Genomic DNA, 23,730 nt, shown 5'->3' with positions numbered 1-23,730 from the left:
CAGGAGGTGGAGCTGTGAAATGAGCCTTGGTTGGGGAGGATAATCCTGTGGAATCACTATTTTGTATCAGTTGGACACAACGCTGGCAGACATGTGGAAGTCTTAGCTGTCACTATGTGAGAGGGCTACAAAAGCATTAGGTTCATCAGGAAGCCTTTGGACATTCCTAGCTGAATGAACAGTGGCAATCTATACAGATTTTTCAGTTTTGGAAATGAATGCTAGGTAAAGTGAGAGTTAATTTTTCACATGCTTTTAGACAGCAGCTCACTAGTGAACTCTGAGTCTTGCTTTGAAGACTGCTTCAAGGAGTTGTTTTAGCTACAGTGGGTTGGAAAGAAATTGGACGGAAGGAAGTGGTGCAACTTTGTAGCACATTGTCATTCCCTAAGTCCTAAAAAATGTAAGCAAATTTATCCTGAAGCCCTTTTATGGATTCAATCTGTAAGTGCTCAGTTTCTTTTTAGTGGAGGAAAAGTTACAAGGATGCAGCTAGCTTCAAATGTGGTTAGTTCAAAGGAAAAAGTATTTATAGCACTTCTTACCCACCCGTTGCAAGTTCTGTGAACTTCTAAGTGTTGTTGGGAGAGACCCAAGCAAAAGGAGAAATCTATAGTGGAGAAGAAACAATGAAATTGGATGTGTAAGATTATATCAAATAGCTCAGCCTCTCTTAAGAATAGGGAGAAGTGCTGGATAGGTCATCTGAACTTATTTACTGATCATTTGGTATGCTGGTGGTATTGTAACTACATAAATTACAGTAAACTCCAGAAGCTGGAAGTTAACTAATGATTCTTTTTGTCTTCCTGGTTTGTGAGTCATTGTGGGCATCCTGATAAACTGTTTTGGTGACAACATCTAACTTTATGAAGAGAATCCTGTAAAGTAAGAAAAAAAACCCCAAACTATAGAAGAATCAAAGTCCTATAGTCTAGGCTGTGCTGCAAAATGGCTATGTATACAAACTCCAAAGTTCACGTTTGGTTCTGTGAACCCACCTTGTCATCTGAATAATGTTACATCAGTTCATGTTTTTCACAACCCTGTGTCTGCAGTTTGGCTGCTTTTAGTATGCATGTTGCATACTGTATTATTCCACTATATGCAAATGGAATTTTATTTGAATTCTCATACATCTAAAACCCAGGCTTCTTTTTCTGTCAGAACTTAAACTAAACTTCTGGAGTAGTGTTAGAAGTGTGGTAGTCTGGAAACTCCTCTCTCAGTGAATATTTCTGTTATTAGACTTGAATTTCCTGCATACCAAACATCAGGATCTTGCAAAAAAAAAAAAAAAAGGCTTCTATCTCTTCAAACTGGCTTTGCTCATTTTAGGTTCTGTCACTGGTCCGCCTGCTTGAATTCCTTGTAAGAGTAGTGTGTGATCACAGATTGCTGCCAAGGTATGCTCAGGTGCAATATGATATGCCAGACTATTTTCCACAGTGGATGTGTCCGTTGGTGCTGGATGACTTTCTTGGGGTCACCCACTCTCAGCCCTCTGACTGTTGCCGGAGCGGGAGTGAGGTCACTGAATTCAGTGTGAGTTGGGGGGCGAAGGTAGCTCAGGAATACTGAAAAGAAAGGAGAGGGAGTTTTCTTCTCCAAATCTTTCGTCTGTTGATGATGAAGTTGGGTAGCTTCTTGGCAAGCTAGCTCTTGGGTAGTCAGCCCTCAAAACATCACCTGCCTATTGGGAAGATTTTATGCAGCCTGAGCTGTCATTCTTTGTTCCAGTACAAGCTTCTGAGCAGGGATCATTGTTTTTTGGGTGAGGAGTGTGTTCCTCAGTCTAAAGACCAGCTCCTGGTCTTTAGAGAGCTCTTAGGAAACATCTGATGAGGCCTGACAAGACCTCTGGAGCCTTTGTCTTCCTGGAAAGAGCCCTCTAAAGCTGAGGAAAACTTGAAAACTGGCTGAGGCCTTAAAGGGAAAACATCTTATTGAAAGAGTTAAAATGTTATTCTGTGACTTGTTCTTTACTTCTGAAGTTTGAGGCTCTTGCCCAAGGCCAGTCTTACAGAGTAGTAGAATATAACTGACTTGAAAGTTTGTCTCATCTCTGGCACACAGAGCTGCAGGTGCTGTGTCTACCTGCCAGTTAGCAGCATGGTTGGTAATAAAATGCTGCATGTGCCTGTTATTAAATGAAAAAACGTGTGTAGTTAGTATGCAAACAAGCATAGACTTGTCCACAAAAGAGCACTTTACAGTTCCATAATCTCCAGATTCTTCATTGATGCATCAAGCCTTCCTAGGAATAGAGTGAAATGCCAGAATTCCTCATGTGAAAATGGGTAGAGAGGATTCCGGATTGTTTCTTGACTCTTAGGTACGGTAGGGGAACGTGTTTGTCCTCATTAGAACACAAGCATTGCGCTCAGTCAAAGTTTTAAATTACCCAGACTTCATGTAGAAAGAGCTGCAAATGGGATTTTTTTTTCTCAATTTAAGTTCTGCTTGCTATTACTTCCAAACAGGTGGTGATCAAGCTGCCACTGTTGCCATTTAGTTGTGCTAGTTTTGTCAGTGAAGTGCTGCTCAAAGCAAAAGCACCTCCAAAGATGAGGTGGAGGAGGAGTAAGACCAATTAGAGACTTTTCAGTCTTCCATTTTCACAATCTTTTGGGTGGCGTTTTCTCTGCAGATGGTCGCTATTCCAGGAGGAGTGTTCACAATGGGCACTGATGAGCCTGAAATACAGCAAGATGGAGAATGGCCTGCAAGAAGAGTCCGTGTTAACAGTTTCTACATGGATCAGTACGAGGTCAGCAATGAGGAATTTGAGCGATTTGTGAATTCTACTGGGTATGTTACTGAGGTAAGGCGGAAGGGTACGCAGTCTCCTGTCATCTTTCTTAGTGCTGGCAAAAACCCTGTTAAAAACTTAGGCTTTCCTTTTTTTCAAGGACATCGCAGTACTTGCTTGGATTTGCATTCTAGAATATTTCTGATGTGAGTAGTGGAGAGATGAAATTGTCTTGCCTTGCTGCCCAGGGGTCTGAAAGGGCATTTAGATGTGTACTGTTATATTTGGTAAGTGTCTTGATATCTGAACTAGTATCTTCCCTGCAGTATCACTGAGGCAGCCTGGGCGAAGCCAACAGATGGCTGAAGATGTCTACGCAGGGTTTTTTGGGGTTTTGTTTGTTTGGGGTTTTTTTGACCTTTAGGTCCTAGGACATCTACAACTATGTTGTTAGATTTTCCTTATTTTAGAAGAACAAGGAAGGGATTTTAAAAAACTGTGACAGCTGAGGACTCCGCAGGCTAGTTCAGCACAGCTACTTGCTAATGAGCTGAACAACAGAAAGCCCCGCTGTCTAAAGAAGATATAATATCAAGTATAATAATAGTTTTGTGCATGTTGCTGGGAACAATGGACTAAGAAAGAATATGTTAAGGTTATTCCAAGAAAGAAGCTACCTGTGCCTGAAGCTCTGATCTTTCCTGACAGTTGACTGTTCCTACGCAACTTTTATAAAACTCTGACAGGCCTTTTAGGCAAATAAAAGCTTCGGTAATGATCAGGTCTCAAAGGAGGCAGTTTGCTGAATTCACTTGATAAACTGGTTCTCATTTGGAAGACAAGATCCTTCTGGTTGGATGAAGGGCTTCTTTTATCTACTGCACTATTTCTGTTTTTAAGTTCTTAGCTCAATAATTAGGAAAAAAGGTTGCTGAACAATTTTGAGTTTAAACAGGGCTTACTTGTTGCAAACAGCTTCTGGGATGAGCACATGTGCAGTGGTATTTAAATGTAGCACTGTATCAGAGGGAGTCTGTTTCAGACAGCGCTTCATGGCTCAGCTGGTGTAGTTGGGTGCTCCACTTACACTTTCTCCCTTCCCCTGCACATGGGGCTCCCTTTTACGCTGGATTTGGAAAAAATAAAGTTAGAGTAAACAGCACTGATTGTGCAGGGTTTTTGGGGGATACAGCTGAGCCAGTTTTTGTGGCTTTAAGTAATTCCCACGTTTCTTACTGCGGGTAAACAGAGCCAATTTACTTCTTGGTTTCCTTTTATTAAGGACTAGAGTGAACTCCAGTGGCAAATGAAACCTGAAAGTAAATAGAAAGCTGAAGAAAAAAAATCTCCAGATGTACAGTTATCTCGTTGAACCAAAAGCATTTTTTAACAAACTTGAAAAAAAAAAAAAAGCCCGTGATGGAGGCTGTCAGACTGAAATCTGGGATCCTTCAGGTGATAAACTTGTTTCCTCTGTCTGGGTCTTTCAGATTGAGCAGGAGAGGAAAAAATAAGTATCTTTTTTCTTCTCTTTGATAAACGTGTTTGCATCTTTGGGTCTTTCAGATTGGGAAAGTCAGAGAAATTAAGTATTTTTTCCTTCTCTTTCCTGTCTGAAACTGAATATATAAAGATTACGGTCCTATTCTAGAACTTCTTGCTATTTTGGTGGTGAATGGGATCTTTCTTTTAGATTGTGCTTCTGGAAGAGTTCTGAGCATGCAGAAGCAGCTCATGGTGATCATTGTCAGTCTTTGAATGCCTGTAATAAAATGAAGAAATTGAGAAGGGCAAATGCGTTGAATTCTGATAACGCGTTTTGGATTTCCTAGTGTATCAATTCACTTAGTCTACCAAGGGGAAAACACCTAATGTTGGTATCATGTACTGTGATTCATTGAAATTATTTGTATCTTTTGTTTCTTTTGGCTTTATATAATGCTAGATATAATGATTGGGTTACTTTTAACTCTTCTCTTGTTGTAAGAGCACTTTAAAACATGGTGCTAGTGATGATAAAGGAGCAGTAAGTGACAAGGCTTCAAGTCTTCTATTGTGATTCCCAAAGGAAAAGTAAGAGAAATGAAATATCTCCTTGAATGTTAGATTATTGACTGTACCGTTTTAAAGCAGTTGGGACAATTGGAACTGCATTTTTAATCAATAAAAGTAAAAACATTTGCGGAAGCTCTGCGAGCTGCCATCTGTCCAGTGGCTGTTGAAGAACGATATCCAGAGAGAAAATGCATTCTCTTCTGTTCCAAACTAGCTTCTTTGAAAGAGAACTCAAAATTACTATTAGAATTTCCTCATCCTTGATAAAATAAAGCTGTAAATGTGAGTGGCATTTTAAGAATAACATTGCTTTGATAATAGGGTTGAATCTTTTGTTCTTTCTATAGGCAGAGAAATTTGGCGATTCCTTTGTGTTTGAGGGAATGCTCAGTGAAGAAGTGAAGGCTGACATCCACCAGGCAGTGAGTAACACAGCAGGGGAAAACTTATTTAGCAATCACTGGGGTAGATGTGTTAGCAATTATGGCAGTAATATCTAAATTGTGTGATGTTCTCAAAGCCGTGTACAAAAATGGGGTTTATGGAGGGGTGTGTGGCCTAGAATAATAGACTCCCTCAAGCATGCAGGATTTACAGTCTATTCTCTGTTCTCTATTTTTAAACAAACAAAAAAACTACTCCTGATTAGCAAAAGTTAATATCAATCCCTTCTTGCTGTTTTTTGCCTCCTAAATGAGAGATATTTAGGACTGTAGTAAGTGGTACAGATACAGGGTTGTTTATTTGTATTACGTGTAACACAGCAATGCTTCAGAAATTTAGATGTCAGTAGTGGCTTTGAGCAATGTGGTCTGTAGGCAAAGAACAGGAGTGCCTCTGGCTCCAAGAGCACACATACACGTGACTGGCACGCTCTGCCAATGCAGTCTTACGTCCAAACAAAGTGGGTAAATCCTGGATTCTACCGATTTAAGAAAATGAGGATAAGCTTTGTATCTGATATGATAACAACGCTTGCATGGGTGCTTTTTCTAGGTTAACTAGAGGCAAATATTCCAAAGAAGTGCCATTTCTATGGCAGACCTGAGTCTGTAAGACTCCTTATTATGTTGTGACTAGCCTCAGTTTACTGTGCTTCTTCCATCGCTGTAGAAGATCCTGTATGCCTTGCTGTTTTTTCAGTTCCCTTCATCTTGCTAGGGCAACATAGGGATCCTAGTAGGTGCAGTGCAGATTAAACTGGAGCTGATCCAGTTTTCCTGTTGAGTGGAAGTGAATATTGGTTTTTAAAAAAAGAGAAAGTTCTGTAGTAAAGCTTCCCTGCCCTCCCTTTCCTCTTTTTCTGTTGTGAATGTGTTCCTGAGCCTTTCTTAGGCCTCATTGACCTCCTCCTTAACAGGTCACTTAACCTTTACAGCTCCCGATAGTAAGCAGATTATGTCTTATCTCCTGGATGAATTTAACTGCTTTGAGCAGAAGTTTGGACAAGATGACCTTCTGCGGTCCCTTCCCATCAGAACTATCCTCAGGTCTGATGAACACACTGCGTTTCCAGATCTCTTGTCCTATGCCTTTAAAAAGGCCTTAGAAATGAAGCATTCTGATGTGCACAGTGTGGCAGTTTTGGGGGGTATGTGGCTTTAAGTTGCATTTACTCTGGATGGGAATTTCTTTGCTTTTTTTGTTTAATTTTCTTCTGGATCAGCAAAGCTCACTTGGCTTATTCTGCAACCGCTTGAATCAACGCAGGGAAGCAGGATGTACACAAGGCAAGGATAAGGTAGTAGCAGGACTGAAACTGCACCTTTTGGCAGTAGTTCCGTTAGACATAATTAAGTGTTAAGTGAAACTGCACTTACAGAGGACCACAACTTTTTCTGGCCACCTTTTGGACCTTCTGATACTAGATAAGCAAAGAGAGAGGGATGGGACAGTCTGAGATGAAATTACTTCTTTTAGTTAGTAGCAAGGTTTTACTTACACACACGATTTGATCCAAGGTACAGCTTCAAGAGTCTAGAGGATTATTATTTATTAGAACAAACAACTGAGAATACCTGGAGCTTTAGTACTTAGTAATTTAATTTTCTCCAAAATAGTTTATCACACAAAGAGAATTTTTCTTCCATGTGCATGGTGCAAAAATGTAGAGTAATGAATGTTCATTGTTCTGTATAAATGATGCTCTTGGCTGAGTGGGGAAGTCTGTAGAGTTTGATTTTCATACCAAGGGCTAACCACATCTTCTGCAATTTTTTTTTTTTTTTTTTTTTTGGTATCTTCAAGGGGCAGACTGATAGATTGGAGGTTTCAAGAAGCCCTGTGTGAACGTGTGCTGTGAATGCCTGGCAAAAAATGTGGGGTTTTGTTTCCTACTGCGAGGAAAGGAAGAATACAAGAATAGTGTGTTATCTTTTAATTCAGGACTAACATTTGTGCACTGTGAGGTACAAGAAGACTAAATTGGACTTCCCAAATAGTAGCATAACTGATGTTGAAGGTAGAATAAATGCAGATGGGCTCATCCCATCTTCACAACAGTCAGTATTAGAGAAATTCTTTTTCCTGCCCTGGTTCTGTGATGCAGAAATCCCTAAATCAGACTCTCTCTGTTAAAACAAACAAACCCTAAGAATGCTGGCGTAAGCTCAGTCTTGGCTATTTGTACAAACACATACGGAGTGTTGGGAGCCACTTTCCTGGGTGTGTCAGCCAAATTTTAAAGTGTTGGGTGTAGTGCTAACAGAACAAGTACTACACCAGAGAGCTGGAATAGAGCCCAAACTGGTCTTTTTGGCTGCTTCTTTATGAAAGTTTTCTGTATTTGTTAAAAGTAAACTTTAGGAGACTGTCCTTTGTACTAACTATTTCGGTAAAGTGACCTGGAGAATAATGACTGCCTGCTCTGTAGTTTGGCATTTCCTAACTTTATGCTGACGCTGTGGACAAACTTATGTTTTAAAACATGGTAACATTGTGAGGAGGTGAAAAAGAAACTAGAAACTGCTTTTCTTCCTCCTGTCTGCCTGTCCCCTCACCAGCCACATACCATGAAATCCAGCTTTTAGCAAGGAACTCCCATCTGCAAGGAGAAGGTTTCAGAAGGCAGCTCAGTGGTAGAGCTGGAAAGAGAACTCTAATGGCTGAAGATACAGCGTAGAATTTTATCTGTATGTGCTTCTGCCTCCCAAAACGGTGTCTTTTTGCTGTTCTAGTATGCATTTGTTGTGAGAGGTTATAAGTGTTGAGAGCACTGTGCAGACCTTAGTTGTTTTGAGGGTCTTCGGGTTTTTGTGATAGTGCAATTTGTGAACTAGAACAAAGCAAGCATCTTTCAGTTGCAGGGAAGGGAAGCATCAGCTGTGGGGATGTGGTGTTAGAATATAATGTAGTCAAACTGCTTCTCAGACAGCCGAATTCTGTGTAGGCTGTGCTTATCCCAGCTAATTGAAACTAATAAAATGCATTAGCAGTTTTCTATAGATCATGCTTTCAAGAAACAGACAACTTGTAAGAAACTTCTTATTGCTAAAATGCAGAAACATCCCAACTGTGGGGCAGGGACTTTAAGGGTTTTGCAAAAGCAATTCTTCCTAGCGATCTGCAAGCTTAAATTAAACAATAGAAAATAAAAGCAAGCTTCTTGTTGCATTGCCCAAAATGTTTAAATTCTACTAGTACCTGCTGGGGAAAAATGGTGAAAGGAATCTAATACTATTTAATTGCACATTTTAAAACTTGGCTACTGCAGTGTAACTGTTCAAATGTAATCAGAAAAAGTGTAAATTGCATGAAGTTGGTTTGTATCGGCAGATTGTAATGATCAGCAATAGAGAAGATGAAGGCTTTTTTCTCAATGTATGCCTTAGTCAAGTAATATTTTAGCTTGTGGTATGCACCTTCTTGAATCATAACTGTCACTATGAAAAGCAGAAGTGAGAGAGAAACATTGGTGTGTTACTGGTAATGAAAATCCCTCCACCAAATTGATGGGAGAAAGGACTGTATTTTTACTTTGCCTTAGTGGCTCAGGCGTGTTTTGCTGAGGCTTTTCTCCAGTTGAAGCACGGGGTGCTAAGTGCAAATGTCAATATACGGGAAGCGCAACAGGAATGTGTATTTTGGAAGTAGTATTTCATACGTGTTGAAAGAATTGGGGAAGGTGGAAGTGAAGATCTTGAACTAAATGGTATGTAACAGCTCCTATAAATAATGAGGTGCATGTGTCTGTTGGGGAGTATCTGGGGGTTTTGCTCTATTTGGCCACTTTGGCTTCTCTAGTTCTTAAACCAGACAAATTTGTCATAGGCCCTCACAGGAAGCAGATGGCTAAATTAGAAGAGGTGGGGCTGGTGAAAGCTAGTGCAGGAGCAAACCAGCTTAGCATGTAGAATAATTGTTGGAGCTTTGGGTGTGCATTTCCTGGAGGAGGTGGTCTCCTAGATAGCCACTGCTACAGGAATGTGGGTTGGACCTAATCCTCCTCTGGAAGGGAAGCAGTAAAAAGGGGTGTAACAGCCAATAATTGAATTGTTCTAGATTTCTGGGAACTCGATTTTTAGTTTTGGCCTCTAAGTTCGCGGCGGTAACATGGCAGACAGTGAAAATTTAGCACTCTAACAGATGAGGGTGTTACTGATAGAATTGACGAGGACTTTTTCAAATAAAAAAGGATTTTCTAGGGCAAGGCTGGAAGGTCCTTTGAAACCAAAATGTTTTAAGTGGTCTTAACAAGTTTTGATAGCTTCACGTATTCAAATCAGTTTTCAGACTTGCAGATTTAAACCAACTACTAATTACTGCATCTATTACAGCTATTAAGTTTCTTGGGTGTTTGGCCTTTGGTTTAGATGTCATAGATAAAACCCAGCCTGGAATTGCGAATACCTTGGCACTCAGAGGTTATTTTTTTCTGTCCTCTTTTGAGAGAATTTGGGGAAATGGAAAAAGCTCAAAACTTAGAGATTTTGCTGTTCTGATTTTATGAAGAAACTGTTTCCCTGTTCTTTTATCTCCCTGACTGAGTTAAGGAGGAAGTAGAGAAGAAGAAATGCATGCCCAGTGCTATTATTCCACGGCATTGTAAAATGTAATTTATATGGCATTTTAATGTATCCTAGAGCAAAAAGCATGGGGATCGTGTCTGTGAAATTGGAAGGTACTGAGGCGTGCTTGCCAGTGAGGGGATTTGAGAGCTCTTGCAAATAACTGCAAGAGTTTCTCTTGCTGTGCAGCTACCGTGAAAAAGGTAAACAGGATAGCACTTACAGAGACTGTAGTACAGCCTAAGTCAGATTTGCTTACTGGAGAGTAGTGGGAACGTTTTTATTCTTGGCTTGTGGAAAGTAGCAAAATTAATTTTTGATTGTAGGCCGGATAAATTCTGCAATGAAGAGACCGAAAGCATACAAATCTGTATACTTCATTTGTCTTTAGGAAGTATTGAATTTTTGGTCTGAGAATGCAATGAAATTAGTTCGTTGGCAGACTTGAGCAAATAATATTAAGGAGTTCTGGTCAATCTAGAACTATTGGATGCTACTTTCCTCCCTGTTTGTGTGGAAACCTCTGCAGTGATCTTGAGCTGTGTAATTTACCTATTTATAGCAGTGCCTCTAGCCTGTAACTCAAAGGGCATAGTCTCATTCTCAAAACAAAAAAAACATTATGCATTTCAAAGGACTATTTCAGATTAACAATTAAGTGAGCAATGTTTGCAGGTAGGATAGCAGTGCTAGTGTTAGCAGTGGTTACTGTGGAGAATGTACCTTCTGTCAGCATGCAATAATAACTTGCTTATCTGTGGCTTGGTGAGGGGAGCAAATAGTTTTTAAGGGTAAATTTCATCTCTGCCACACTTGGCTTTTGCTTTTTCAGAGGCCTTTCAGAGAGAAAACTGAAATCAAAAGAAGAGATGGGTGAGCCTATTTCTTGCAGACCCTGATGCTTCAGAGATCCTGTATGAGTTGGGAAGATGGAGCTATTGAACTGTTAATCTCTTATCTTCTTATGCTGTACTCCCACTATTGGGATAGAGAACGATGTGCAGGAAGCATCTCGCACTGGGAATTACCAGTAACATTTGTCCATATTTACCAGCATAAACTGAAACTTTAAAGCAGGGCATTGCTTGTGCCTCAGGCTGTAGATATGTCCGTGCACACCTCGTTTTCTTAAAGCTCACATTCACTTGGTTATTGGAAAAAAAAAACTAGCTTGAGTGCAGTTTTAGTTGTTGGCTAAAAAACAGACTTCCAGAGATGGAACTCACCAGGAATATCAGTTCCTCAAAAGAAGCTTCTTTGGATTCCAAAACTTGCACTTCATGAATCTTACAGGATTTTAGCATCAAATATTTTTGGTTATTTTTCTTGGAGGATTGACATAGCTGTCAAGTATTACAGTGTTTGAATAAGATTCAATGACCTTTCCTTATGCAAAGGAAAATGTCCCTTCATAAAAGCAAAGTCTGAAATCTTTTCTATAACTGATGACTTAAAATATATTTATCCTTATTGTATAAAGCTGCTGCATTTCTTTTTCCGGTAGTGCAATTTCAAACTACTTTAAAATATTGGGACTTCATTCAAGTCAAACAATATCAATACTAAACAAAAACCCTTATTGCTTTCCTTTCTGAGCTAATGAGGGAGGCTAGAAACCTTAGAAAATAAGAATGAAAACAGATTCTTCTGTAATTAGAGCTTTTGGGGAGCTGGGACTTCTAATTGATGTAATTAATAGCATGGGACTTGCAGTAGCATTGCTGAAGCTGGCAACATCAAGTATTAGTTATCTTCTGGAAAAAATACTCAACTGTCTACTTGTAAGCTGTTTCAGTGTGCTTAATTACTGCTTTGGTGGAGAATTTGACAATCATGTTTCAGTTCAGTTTATGTACATAATTATAGAAGGTTTGTTCTTCTCTGCAGAGTATCTTAAGTACAAATATGAATTATAGCTGCATATGCAGATTGTGTCTCCCTTATGCAGCTACTATGACAACCTTGATAACTGGCTAGGAGAGATCTAGTCTTTGTATTCAGCCTTGAAGCAGTATCCACTTCCACACTATTTACATTGCAGTGTCTCCCTGACTCGATTACAGCTGTTTCAACTTAAACACAAGCCTGTTGCTATAGAGATGATGTGCTGCATAGAAATAGGTCATGTTCCTGCCGTTTCCAGTGTGCCGGTACAAAGGAGAAGCAGAGCTGCAGACTGGTGAAGGTGAACAGGGAGTGTGCATCTGCTGGAGGGATTTTCCTTGCGTTTGGAAAATGAGACTGCTACATGGCTCTGGCATGTTTTAAACTGCCCTCGTGTGTGATGTGTTCTGAATCTGACTGCAAAGGTGAATCAGAGGGGGGGCTAAGTTTTGTCTCTGACTGCTGCTGATTTCCCTCTCTGACCCAGAGCAGGACTTGACAAAGGGAGTGACAACAGCCAGCCGAAATGCTGCGTGGGTAAGCGTCAGCCGAGAGCTGGGCTGTGCTAATGCAGCTGCCCGGAATAGCTGCTGCTTGCTGATGTCTGGGACTGCTGAATCACGATCCAAATGCTTGACTGATCTGCTTGTACCCATAGTCCGCTCCTGCAGGCAGGTGTAGGTTAACCTTACCTGTTTGCTGGCAGAGTGAGCTCCCGTACTGCGGAGGGAAGGAGGTTCTGTAGTGATGTGTGCTTGGGATGTGTGCGTGTGGGAGGTGGGAGAGAGGAGAGAGCTCTGCCCTGAATCTTAGCAAGGGAAGAAGTCATTCGAAGATTGTTAGGAAGGTACGCTAATGCTACTTAAAAAGATAGGTGTAAAGTTACTTGTGACCGGGACCCCATCTAACATGATTTCTTTGTGGTTTCTGAGGGGAAAATGACAGTGCCTCATCTATTGCACAGTAATTATTTTTATTTCTTAAACTCCCTGCCCTACTAAAAATGTTCTATTTTCTGTCTGCCTCTTTCTTCAGTAGTCCATTAATCAGCTGTTCAGGGTTTAGGATATGGCTTAGAGGAAGAAAAATTGTCAGAGATTTATATGTATCTGCCTTACGTGGATAAAATAAAACCTCATCTAAAAATTATCCTCTTTACTGAATAACTGATTTTTTTCTCGTGTCCTACCAATGCTAACAATGAGGGTGTCCAGACCACTGGGTGTATTTCCCAGAGATAATGCTTCATAACTTCCCTGCTTCCAGCCAATGCACACGTTGCTTTTGCAGCCAAGAGGATGCTTTTGCAAATTAAAGATGTACAGCACTTAACACCATCTGATTCAAACAAGTGGCAACCTATTGAGTCTGCTTCTGAAACTGAAGTGTGCATATATTTCTTTAAGAACCCACGGCTTAATAAATGATTCCTGAAGTGTTTTCCAGACTTGGACTACTTTTCACTAGGAAAATCTCTTTTCAGACAGTTGATTCCTAAATTGCTAATGTTCTTACTCTGTAATAACTTTTGCTTCTTCCAGATGTTTATCTTGATCTACTGTATGCAGGCCTTATTATATTCAAATAGCATTATAATGCTGTAGCACATCGAAAAAAGGTGTTTGGTGCTACATGTCTGGACAACAGCATGAATTTCTCATCTTATGGACTTGATTTAAGGTGAAAATCTACAGCTTTCTTATTCCATGAGACTTGCTGCATGTTAGAAATGGAATTAGAGCCAAGATTAGCTACTCAGTTGAGTTTATTTTTGGTAATTTTTCTAATACATAAATGTGATTTGAATTTGAAATTTGGAGCTAAAGTGGGGGGGTGTGGGTTTTTTTTTTTCTAACATGACCAGTGCCATGTTAGGTGCAAGACTAATACAAATGTTTTCATGGTTATTGGCTTTGTTTTTTTGGTGTATTTTTGGGGTGTGTTTTAAGAGTATTCCTATGCTGCTTTTGCAGTACCAGTAATGGTGTAATGCTGACGATGAAACTGACTTTCCTCACATTTCCCCCCTTTCATTTTTTTCTATGTATATTTAGGAAGGAATTTTCTTCAAGATAATCTTGACATCACAAGTTAATGGAGCAATTAAAGTTAGGATATCCCAGCCTACTCTGAAGAGAAAATTGAATACTTAAAACTTTGAATTTTATGCAAGCTGACAGTGGGAGTAGAGGCTTCAGTTCTGCAAATTGCTTCATTTGAGTGGAAAACTTATAGGTTGGAATTAACTGTTAGTATATCTTCTCAGTATTATCATATCGTGTTCTCTTTTCTTCACAGTGCTACACGTCTGTGATAAGCCAAACAGTGAGTTCTTAAAGTTTTTAATCCTGGAGCAGAAAGCTGGATAATCAAAGTTTTCAGCTAGGTCAGACCAAAACAAGCATTGTGCTTCTCTGCCTGTGAAATGTGCTTTGCTCCTAGAACCCCATTTCCTTGTCTATCAAGGCAGTTGTGTAACGCTTGCAGAGCAGTGATGTTTCACCAATTCTGTTACAAGTGATAGACTGTACTGTAAAGAGTTAATCAAACTGAAGGAGATATTGTCCTCTAATTCAGTATCTCTTCCAGATCTATTCAACAGCATAAGCTGCTATTTTTACAAAATTAATCTGTTGCCAGTCTACAGAACGCATATTTTGGAGTGAAGCATGAGAATGCTAAGCATTATGAAAGTAACTAAGCTCATTAGTGGCAAGGGGGGGCTTTGCTGTATTAACTGTGATGTTGTAATATCTCTGTCTAATTAGCTCTTCTACTAATTAGATTTAGAGCAATTAAAAGCTTTAAAGACTTCTGAGAAGTTTTTTGAAAGACTGTAAATTTCAGGTACCTGACTTTCTTTTGGAAGGAGCATCTTGGTGCATGCTCATTAGTGTCAGTGGCTGACTTAGATCAGTTTCCAATTAATTATTGAAGGCTGTACATAGACTATCACAGTTATCACTGTCCTAGTACTATATGTGTAACTGCTCTGAAGATCTGGGTGTTCTGCAAAAACTGGCAGCCATTTGGTGTTCAGTTCAGCAGAGCCAGAAACAGAAGATGTGCACACGTAATGCTCTCATGTGGAGAGACTATTTTTCTCGGTTTAAAATAAACCATTCTGATTGAAAGCATCTGCTTTTTCTTTTGCATAACAAAAATGTTTTCCAAAATTAAAGTCTTCTAAAGCGTAAGGCTTTGCAGTCTCCTGCAGAATTTTTTTTAAATCCAAAACCCAGCAGTTAAAAAAAAAAAAGTTTTGTGCTTAGAAACTATCAGGATGAAATCTTAGTTGTGATCTTTCAGATTAACAGAGAACCTTTAACAAATGATACTGTGGCTCTCTTATTTTCCTTAGACCTGTAAAATTCTAAGTTTGGATTTCTGTCCTATCTTGAGTATAGATTAAAGGTTAAAGCTCAAAATATACAAGGAATTGGTTAAATCAGACCAGTTTTAAACCTATTGACTGTAGTATCTGTTTAGCACCTCGGTCATTCTGAAGTTTTAGTGCTGAGAGTTGCGCAGAGTATCTCTCTGAATGAAGATCCCATCTTTGGGTTTGAATGCTCAGTAAGAGAGCTGTAGTTTCTACTAAGAGATCAAATACTTCTTATGCTTTTTTTGAAAAGGGTAGGGGCTCCACTTGTGGTGAGAATGTTGTTGGCTTTGTTAGATGCTGAACCAGAATTATGTGGTTGATGTCATCGATTTATGTTCTTGTCATGCTAGGGAGATCTACGTATGTGCTTTAAAAAGGAATTGCTTAATATTCGGGAGCAGGCCATCCCCGTGTGTAGAAAGACAAGTCGTCAGGGAAAAAGACCGGCCTGGTTAAAGAGAGAACTTAGGCTGGAGCTTAGGGGTAAAAAGAGAATATATCATCTCTGGAAGGGAGCTCAGGTAACTTGGGAGGAATATGGGGATGTTGTGAGGTCATGTAGGGAGAAGATTAGAAAGGCCAAGGCTCAACTAGAACTTGATTTGGGCACTGCAGTTAAAGATAATAAAGTTTCTATAAAAAAAATTGGCAGTAAAAGGAGGGTCAAGGAGAGTCTCCATCATTTGCTGAATGTGAGCCCAGAGAAGGGCAGCGAAGGTGGTGAAGGATCTGGAGCACAAGTCTGATGGGGAGCGGCTGAGGGAGCTGGGGGGGTTTGGTCTGGAGAAGAGGAGGCTGAAGGGAGACCTGATCGCTCTCTACAACGACCTGAAAGGAGGGGGTAGCCAGGTGGGGGTTGGCCTCTTCTCCCAGGCAGCCAGTGATAGGACAAGAGGGCGTAGTCTGACACTGCAGCAGGGCAAGTTCAGGTTAGAAATGAGGAGGCATTTCTTCACAGAAAGGGTTGTTAGGCATTGGAATGGGCTACCCAGGGGGTGGGTGAGTCACCAGCCCTGGAGGTGATTAAGAAAGGACTGGACGTTGCACTTAGTGCCATGGTCTAGTTGACGTGGTGGTGTTAGGGCAAAGGTTGGACTTGACAGTCCCAGAGGTCTCTTCCAACCACATCGATTCTCTGATCAGAAAGCTGGATCTTTAAGAAATGTCATGGCTTTAGTAGTATGCCTGGAGGGTCCCATTTGGATGGAGAGCACATGGACAGAACTTCTCAGTACACAGCAAGGTGCCGAGAGCACCTTTATTTCTTTTGTACTTAACAACAATGTCTTGTCTTCACTCACTTTGGAAGAGAGAGTGTCAAAAACCTGTGTGTGGATAGCTTCCCAGCTGGGAGCAGTCCTGCAGCACCTTTTAGGGATTCCACTGCTCTTGACTAGAGCTCACAAAGAGCTGTGAACTCTTCGGCTGAGCTTAAGCCAGCAACTCTGCACCTTTAGTCCAGGGTTGCTATTGATGTATAACGAGCTTTTAGGTAAGGTGCTCAGATGCTGTAGGCAAAACCTGTGTGTGATGATGGGAGAAGAGTGGAAAGCTGCCGTGGGAGCTGTTATAGCGTAGACTGACCAAATGCTTTAAAAAATAAGATAATACATATTTATGTATTCGCAGCACTCTTATTTCTTAGGCACTTCAGTTTATTTTCCTACTGAAACTTTCAAATGAGGGATCTGATGTGTAGGTTAGACCAGAGTTTTTCTTAACAATTTATTTTTGTCATACATACTTTTTTCTCACACACATATAATTACATGTTAAATGCTTGTCGCTGTTGCAGCAGTTTCCTCCTAGAAGTTGCTGTTAAAATTGTTTGACCAGGCTGTTGCTCTGTCTCCTGAGTACCAGCTTTCAGTGACTTTTGGTTTTGGACTTTCATGTGAAGGATTTGGTGAGTTAAAGGGTAACACTCTTGGCACAATTCCTACCTGTGTGTATAACACTTTACAGAGTTGGTTTAGCAGCATGATGAAGAGAAACAAATATTCCACTTCTTCCCTTTGCCATCTCTTGAGTGTGGAAAGCTGAGGGGGTGGGAGCAGCAGAGAGGGCAGAAGCTCCTGGAGGTTGTTCTACAGGCCAGTGTTAGAGTAGCATCTGGATCTCCTAGGTCCAAGGCTAACCAGCTGGTAGGTTGTTTAACTTCTAAAGCATTGGAGGCTTACTTAATTTGATTTTTTGTTCATTATGGAAATTGTCTCTGTAATAGGAGCATTTCAGAAGCCAGCACTCAAACTGCTGGAATAAAACCACTATTGATGGTTAGCATAAGTGTTCTTTTTTGCTGCAATTTTCTGAAAGGACCCATTATTAATATTATTTCTAAGTGAAGGTGAATCAGAATAGAATAGTTAAATGTGCTATGCACTGTCTTTCTCAGCTTTGAACTAAGCTTAATGGAAGAAATCCGTAGTGAATGTATTCCAGGAATAATTCCTTGGCATTGCAGAACCAAATTTGAGACTTTTGTTAGAGAGAAGTACTCAATGTCTGCATTGTTATAGAGTATTTTGTCTGCTTGATGTTGCTTAGTAAACCAACTGGGAAAAACAACAAAAAAAGGCTTCACCTAACTTCTGTGGCTCTTCTGTCTCTACCTTCTGGAAGCTGATAGTAAGTAATTTGAAATCAGCTTGCTGAGTTAATTAACTGGAAAGCAAATGTGTTGCAAGAAAAAGACATCATCAGGATTTTGTTTTATTTATTCCAAAACATGGAGTCTAGGGAGCAAGTAATTGGGAAGAAAATTCTCTTTAAGCCAAAATTTTCCTTTTTTTTTTTATTCATCTCTTCAGAATGTGTCAGACTGAAGTCAGCGAGGAGGTTAGCTGGTTTAACTGTACTGTGGGCATACTGTTGTAAAAGAATAGAATAAAACTGTGATGTTCCAGATGACCTTTTCCAACCACTACCATCTGAGTGTTCTTGGCATATGTTTTCAGAGATCAGGAACTGACAATTTCTGAGAGGACAGTGTGGTCCACCACAGGTAGTGTGCTGAAGGCTGTGCTTCCAAAGAGAATAAACTATGCCTTGTATTAGACCTGCAAGTGAGAAAATGTAGAAGGGAAGGAGAAAGTGCCAGAAGGCCATACTTCAGAAGAGTATACTCAGGATTTAGTCTCCCTCTTGCTTGTTTTGGGGTGATATTTTCTTTGTGCTGTTCCATACCTTGGGGTATTCCCTCGCCAGTGGTGTTGTAACGTGGATCAAATCCTCATCTTGGTTCATCAGAGATGGTTTGGAATGTAATAGGTCAATAGGCTGCAGGCAGAACCATGAGCTGCAAGTGAAGGCCTTGTAATCTGTTGTCACACAGTGGCTTTTCAGAATAGCCTTTAAGGTGGGAATTTAAGTCATCTTCCCTGGCCATTCTTGTCCCTTTTCAGGTTGCAGCTGCTCCCTGGTGGTTGCCTGTGAAGGGAGCCAACTGGAAGCACCCTGAGGGTCCTGACTCTAGTATCTCCAACAGGTAAGCCATAAATGGCCATCCAATTGTAGTACTCAGTGCTTATAAATATACCTGTGAACTTGCACCCGCAATGGGGGTGCAAGAAAGGATTTTTAATTAGTTACCTGTTTGCTGCTGCTTCTACGACTATTTTCCCATCTTCTAGTGTGTTGCATGCCATATTCGGTGGTTGTATGATCAATGATGTAGTAGTATTTCAAGAAGGTCTATAAGCATTTTCCACCCAAGGGAAAAGAGACCACACTGAAATGTGCTTCAGTGTGTTTTCTATTCACATTTATATACCAGCAGTGAAACAGAGTAGGTCTTTAGAGGGTCAATAACTTTAGAGCATTCAGCGCAGATCTGGTTTTGGAGAGGAAGACTAGGCACTAACTGCATGCGTACTGTAGGAGTCTGTGTGTGTGTCCTCAGTCTTCCGCTGCCCCAGAGAGATGCCTCCAAATCGCAGACTGAAGAGTTTTGTGCTTTTTACTGTGTTCTGACTTTGTGGGCTGATTATTGTGGAAAATCAGTTGTGACTTTATCTAGAAGATCTAAATGCTTTGGAAAACTGCACTTTTTCTTAACAGCCTATAGTTAGTGCCATGCTTTGCTAGCATGAGCTCTGAAACTTGCCGATCTGTGTCTTTATGCAATCTCTTGCCATTCAGAAGTGAATTTTATGCCTAGAAAATCAAAAGGCTTCATTATTCTGCAGTATCCATAAAAAGCACTTGAGAACTAGCCCTGGGTTGCACATGTTGAAAGCCATTGTCCAGTTAAGAGTATTACTGTATGCCTACTTGGGTGTGACTGTCTTCATTTGAGACCTCTTATGATGCAGCTTTTCTTCTCGCTAGGCAGGTGTCAATGAAGTTGGCACTAGCTGCCTTAATCAACTAGTTAAAGTTTCAAAACTGCTGTTTGAAATCAAGTCAGACTCTCTAGCCTAGATCTAGTAGATGCTGGCATGTTTTTGAGTCCTCTAAGGACAGGGCTATGCTAGTGTAACATCATCTGATGGCTGAACTGCTTAGTAACAAGTCCATTGCTTGTCCTCCAAGGGCAATGAAGGAATTATCTGAGGCAAAAATAGAGATAGTATCAGGAGGCGTTGTTAGGGGGAGACAGAGAAATTTAGGTCACAGTCAGCAGATAGGAGGTGCCATGTAAATCTAGTCTTGGAGAAGTTTGGCACAAACATAGCTCAGTACAACTGCTGGTGAACTTACCACATGGAAGTTGCCTAACGGACCAAAGGCATACGCTGGCTTGTTAGATAAGGCAGGAAGGACAAGTTAATAGGAAGTTGTCTGTGTCTGTCTTCTGGACCAGTGCCCTCAGCTCTTCATGTATCTTGGTCTGTTAGAGGCTTGGATGGGGAGGATCCCTGTGACAAGTATGACTAATCATTTTTTGTCTTTTTCTGGAAAAAGAGACCAGGATTGTAAGGGCAATCCAGGAACCAAACCAAAGGGAAGATGGGAGCTTTTGTGTAAACTGTGGGCTGCTTGAAATGCCCAAAGACAAATACCTTTTTGTTACATTTCTCCAGTTCACTGCTTCCTGGATTGGGTACTGCAAAAGATGATGTTGCTAAGAGTAAGGACTCTTTCTCATCTCACCTCTCCCTCAAAAACCCCACAACTGAGAGCAGAGAAAGAACCTGCAGCAAAGAGAAGAGTACACAGGGAAGTGAAGAGCGTTCACCATTAAATTGCAATGTAAATTTTCCTATTGAGAATCTTGTCGTCTTGTTAAGATATTGTTAAACTAGCCTAGCAAGGAGTAGTAATGCTGCAGGCTTTTGGTGTCTTCCTTTGGGTCTTTGAGCACCTACGTTTTCACAGAAGCCAGCATATCGATAGTTCTTCACTGGCTCCTGGGTGCAACAGGTTTCTGAGGTGAGACCATGAGAAAGCACAAACCACAAATGTCTTTGTTAACTGTAGAGAGCTGTACATAAAAGCATGATGAGACAAATAGAAGTTAATTTATTCTCTTCCCTTGTTTTTCTTTGGCTGCGTTTCCCTTCCAGCATCTTGCTGCCTTTCTCTAAACATCTTCTTTTCTGTAAAAGTGATCCGATCCCAGTTCAGTTACAACTGGACAAGGTAACTTCCTCACAGTCCTTTGTGGCCATCTCTAAAAGAGCTCATAAAGGGCTTGTGCTGTATAGCTGTGAGATTGCCTAGTTCTGCTGATGATCTTGTCCTATTTATTTTGTTGCCCAGAATGGATCATCCAGTTCTACATGTTTCCTGGAATGATGCTGTGGCATTCTGCACATGGGCAGGGAAGCGATTACCAACTGAGGCGGAATGGGAATACAGCTGTCGAGGGGGCCTTGAAAATAGGTACCTGTCACAAATGTGTCCTGATAAATGCTTAAAAGTGGTATTTTCTAGAAAAGGAAGAGTTGTGTGAGTTTTTTTTGTGTAGTATGCACATCTGTGGTAAATATAACACTGACTTACTCTGAACAGATTCCTTTAGGTAAGTGAATTTCCCTAAATACTGAAATGGTATATTGTAATCTGAACTCTATAATGGGAGGAGAATGCAGAGAGCCAAAGAGAGCAGGAGGTGTGACAAAATGCCAAGACACAGGACTGCTGCTGTTGCAGGAGATGAAAGTTATAGCAAAGGAGCTTAGTACCAAGGCTAAAGGAGTTGCATAAGAGCTTTAAGAAGTAAATAACTACATAGCTGCACAGCAGCTGCAGGGCCACTGGACCCAGCTGTTATCTGACTGTGGGCTTGGGGAGGGGGGGGAAGACAAGGTAACAGGTTTATGTCTTCTCCATCCTGTGTCCTGGACTGCCCACAGCACAGGGCAGTGCTGCCTTTCCCTCCTTCATGTATGAATTGTCCTCCTAGAACCCTTGCTCTCCGTGAAAACCTGCTAGATGTTGGTACAAATGGAACTGCAATACAAACAGTTCTCCAGAGTAAGGTGGGGAGGAAGGGGAGTGTATGTGGCTGGACTGCCCACAGCACAGGGCAGTGCTGCCTTTCCCTCCTTCATGTATGAATTGTCCTCCTAGAACCCTTGCTCTCCTTGAAAACCTGCTAGATGTTGGTACAAATGGAACTGCAATACACTCCCCTTCCTCCCTACCTTACTCTGGAGAACTGTTTGTATGTGGTGTGTCTCCTTTTTTTATTAAAAAAAAAAAGTGTTTGACAACTGTTCTTCTGTATGTCTTTTAATAGACTTTTCCCATGGGGCAACAAACTTCAGCCAAAAGGTCAACACTATGCCAATATCTGGCAGGGAGTGTTCCCAACTAATAACACTGCGGAAGATGGATATAAAGGAACTGCACCTGTAAGTGTATCATAAAGTGAATTAATCATATGGAAATTAACTTAGTCTTTCTAAAATTGAGGTCTCTGTTCAACACAATGAACTGTGGCTGTTTTCCATTCCTGTACTCTTTCACCTTTGGATTTTTAAAGTTACAGTATGTTTCACTGCAGGCTTGAGTATTACCAAGGGATGCTTTTTTAAAAGCTAATTGAAAAGTAAAGATTACACTTTCAGTTCCTCTTAGACTGACCTCTTTTCCCCCTTTCCAGTCAGTTTTGAGTCAGATGCTGAAATATATTCTGCCTGCACTGTTGGCATTCTAGTTTTTTGAACTCTCATTTTCTGGGTAGTTGTTCCCAAAGCACAAAAATAGTGCAATAGTTTAAAAGAAGTGAAACATCCCTTTTTGGAAAGGTTTAGTCTGTCTAGTATGGCAAACAATGGAGTGGAATTTTAAAGGCAGTCAAGGATGTGAATGAATTGTTAAATGGTAGTGCAAAAAGTTTAATCAGCAGAGAGCTCTGCATATGCATGAGTTGGCAGCCACCCTTGCTCTTCTTTGATGGGAAGGGGAATCTGGAAGTTTTAAGCATGGGCATGGAGGCCTCAGAGCACTAATGCTATGTGTAGGTCTGTGTCTGTTGGTCAAACAGGGCCTCTCTTTAGAGGATCAGTCTCCAAAACCAATGGGAAGATGCCATGTGCGATAGTGGAAATGTGGTCCTAAGAACAGAGAGGAGGATAATAGTGAATCTGGAAGTTTTAAGCATGGGCATGGAGGCCTCAGAGCACTAATGCTATGTGTAGGTCTGTGTCTGTTGGTCAAACAGGGCCTCTCTTTAGAGGATCAGTCTCCAAAACCAATGGGAAGATGCCATGTGCAATAGTGGTCCTAAGAACAGAGAGGATGATAATAGTTCATTCTTCTGTTCTGTTTTATTTAAATGGAGTACGTCAAAGTGTTACAGTTCTGCACTATTAATTTGATGTCTGCTTTGAGATATGAAGGCAGAAGCTCGTGGTAAAGACAAATGCACCTGGTCTTCAGGATTAAAAACCTTATTTCATGTTGAGTGGTTTACAGCACTGACACTTGTGTTCCATATCTTGTATAGGTCACTGCATTTCCTCCCAATGGATATGGCTTGTACAACATTGTAGGAAATGCCTGGGAATGGACATCTGATTGGTGGGCTGTTCACCATTCAACTGATGAAGTTCCCAACCCTGTAAGTATTCTATTGGCATCACATGAAGTATAGAATTCCCTCTTGCTACTCTGGTCTGGTTGCTGTTTGAAAACCTACTGTTCTTTGCTCCTCTCTACTGTGTCTGGGGTGGGATGGGCTGTGTTCTGGGGAATGAGGAACTATCACACCACAGGTAATCAACTCTGAAATTGTAGTGCTGTAGTGCAATTTTTATTTATTTATTTTTTGTTGGACAGGCCTCCACAACTGGTTAGCAGTTGAATACTTCCAAACTGGCATCATATTACATAAACCAAGAATTTGCCGATGCAGTGGAATTACTTTTAAAAAACAAAAGGAAGGTGTTTTTTTTGTTTGTTTATGTTGCTACAAGCTGTACTCCTTTTTTTGCAAGTAGAGAACAAACCATCCTGCATTATCTTTATGACTTCTACTAGCTCATTTAAAAGTCAATGTGTAATAAAGCCGAAGTTTATGGGGAGAAGTAGCATGTTAGGCTTTGAGAGGTTAATCTTTGGTTTTCTTTGTGGCATGCAGAGAAAGAGGTCCTGCAGGGGAAGCTTTGTATGTGGGGCTTCTGCTGGGGTACCTCTCAGCAGATTCAAGTTCTAATATTACATCTCCTCCTCTGCCAGTTATCCAGGATGACTAAGTC

The 23,730-nt window shown here is 40.7% G+C and overlaps 1 protein-coding gene across 1 annotated transcript in view; it reads left to right on the top strand.

Annotated features, from left to right (window-relative positions):
* Nucleotides 1–2,650: 2,650 nt before the first annotated feature.
* The window catches only part of SUMF1 (sulfatase modifying factor 1), a 33,615-nt gene continuing 12,535 nt past the window's right edge, over nt 2,651–23,730 (top strand). The window contains exons 1-6 of the mRNA XM_009705430.1: nt 2,651–2,824; nt 5,155–5,229; nt 18,487–18,569; nt 20,786–20,908; nt 21,768–21,882; nt 22,980–23,093. Of these exons, the coding sequence (XP_009703732.1) occupies nt 2,651–2,824; nt 5,155–5,229; nt 18,487–18,569; nt 20,786–20,908; nt 21,768–21,882; nt 22,980–23,093 (684 nt within the window). The remainder of the gene's footprint in view (nt 2,825–5,154; nt 5,230–18,486; nt 18,570–20,785; nt 20,909–21,767; nt 21,883–22,979; nt 23,094–23,730) is intronic.

The sequence above is a fragment of the Cariama cristata genome, unplaced genomic scaffold (genome assembly GCF_000690535.1).
Source record: "Cariama cristata isolate BGI_N322 unplaced genomic scaffold, ASM69053v1 scaffold35808, whole genome shotgun sequence".
NCBI classification, from domain to species: domain Eukaryota; kingdom Metazoa; phylum Chordata; class Aves; order Cariamiformes; family Cariamidae; genus Cariama; species Cariama cristata.
The sequence above is the reverse complement of the archived record's forward strand: the minus strand, read 5'-3'. Positions and strand labels throughout refer to the sequence as shown.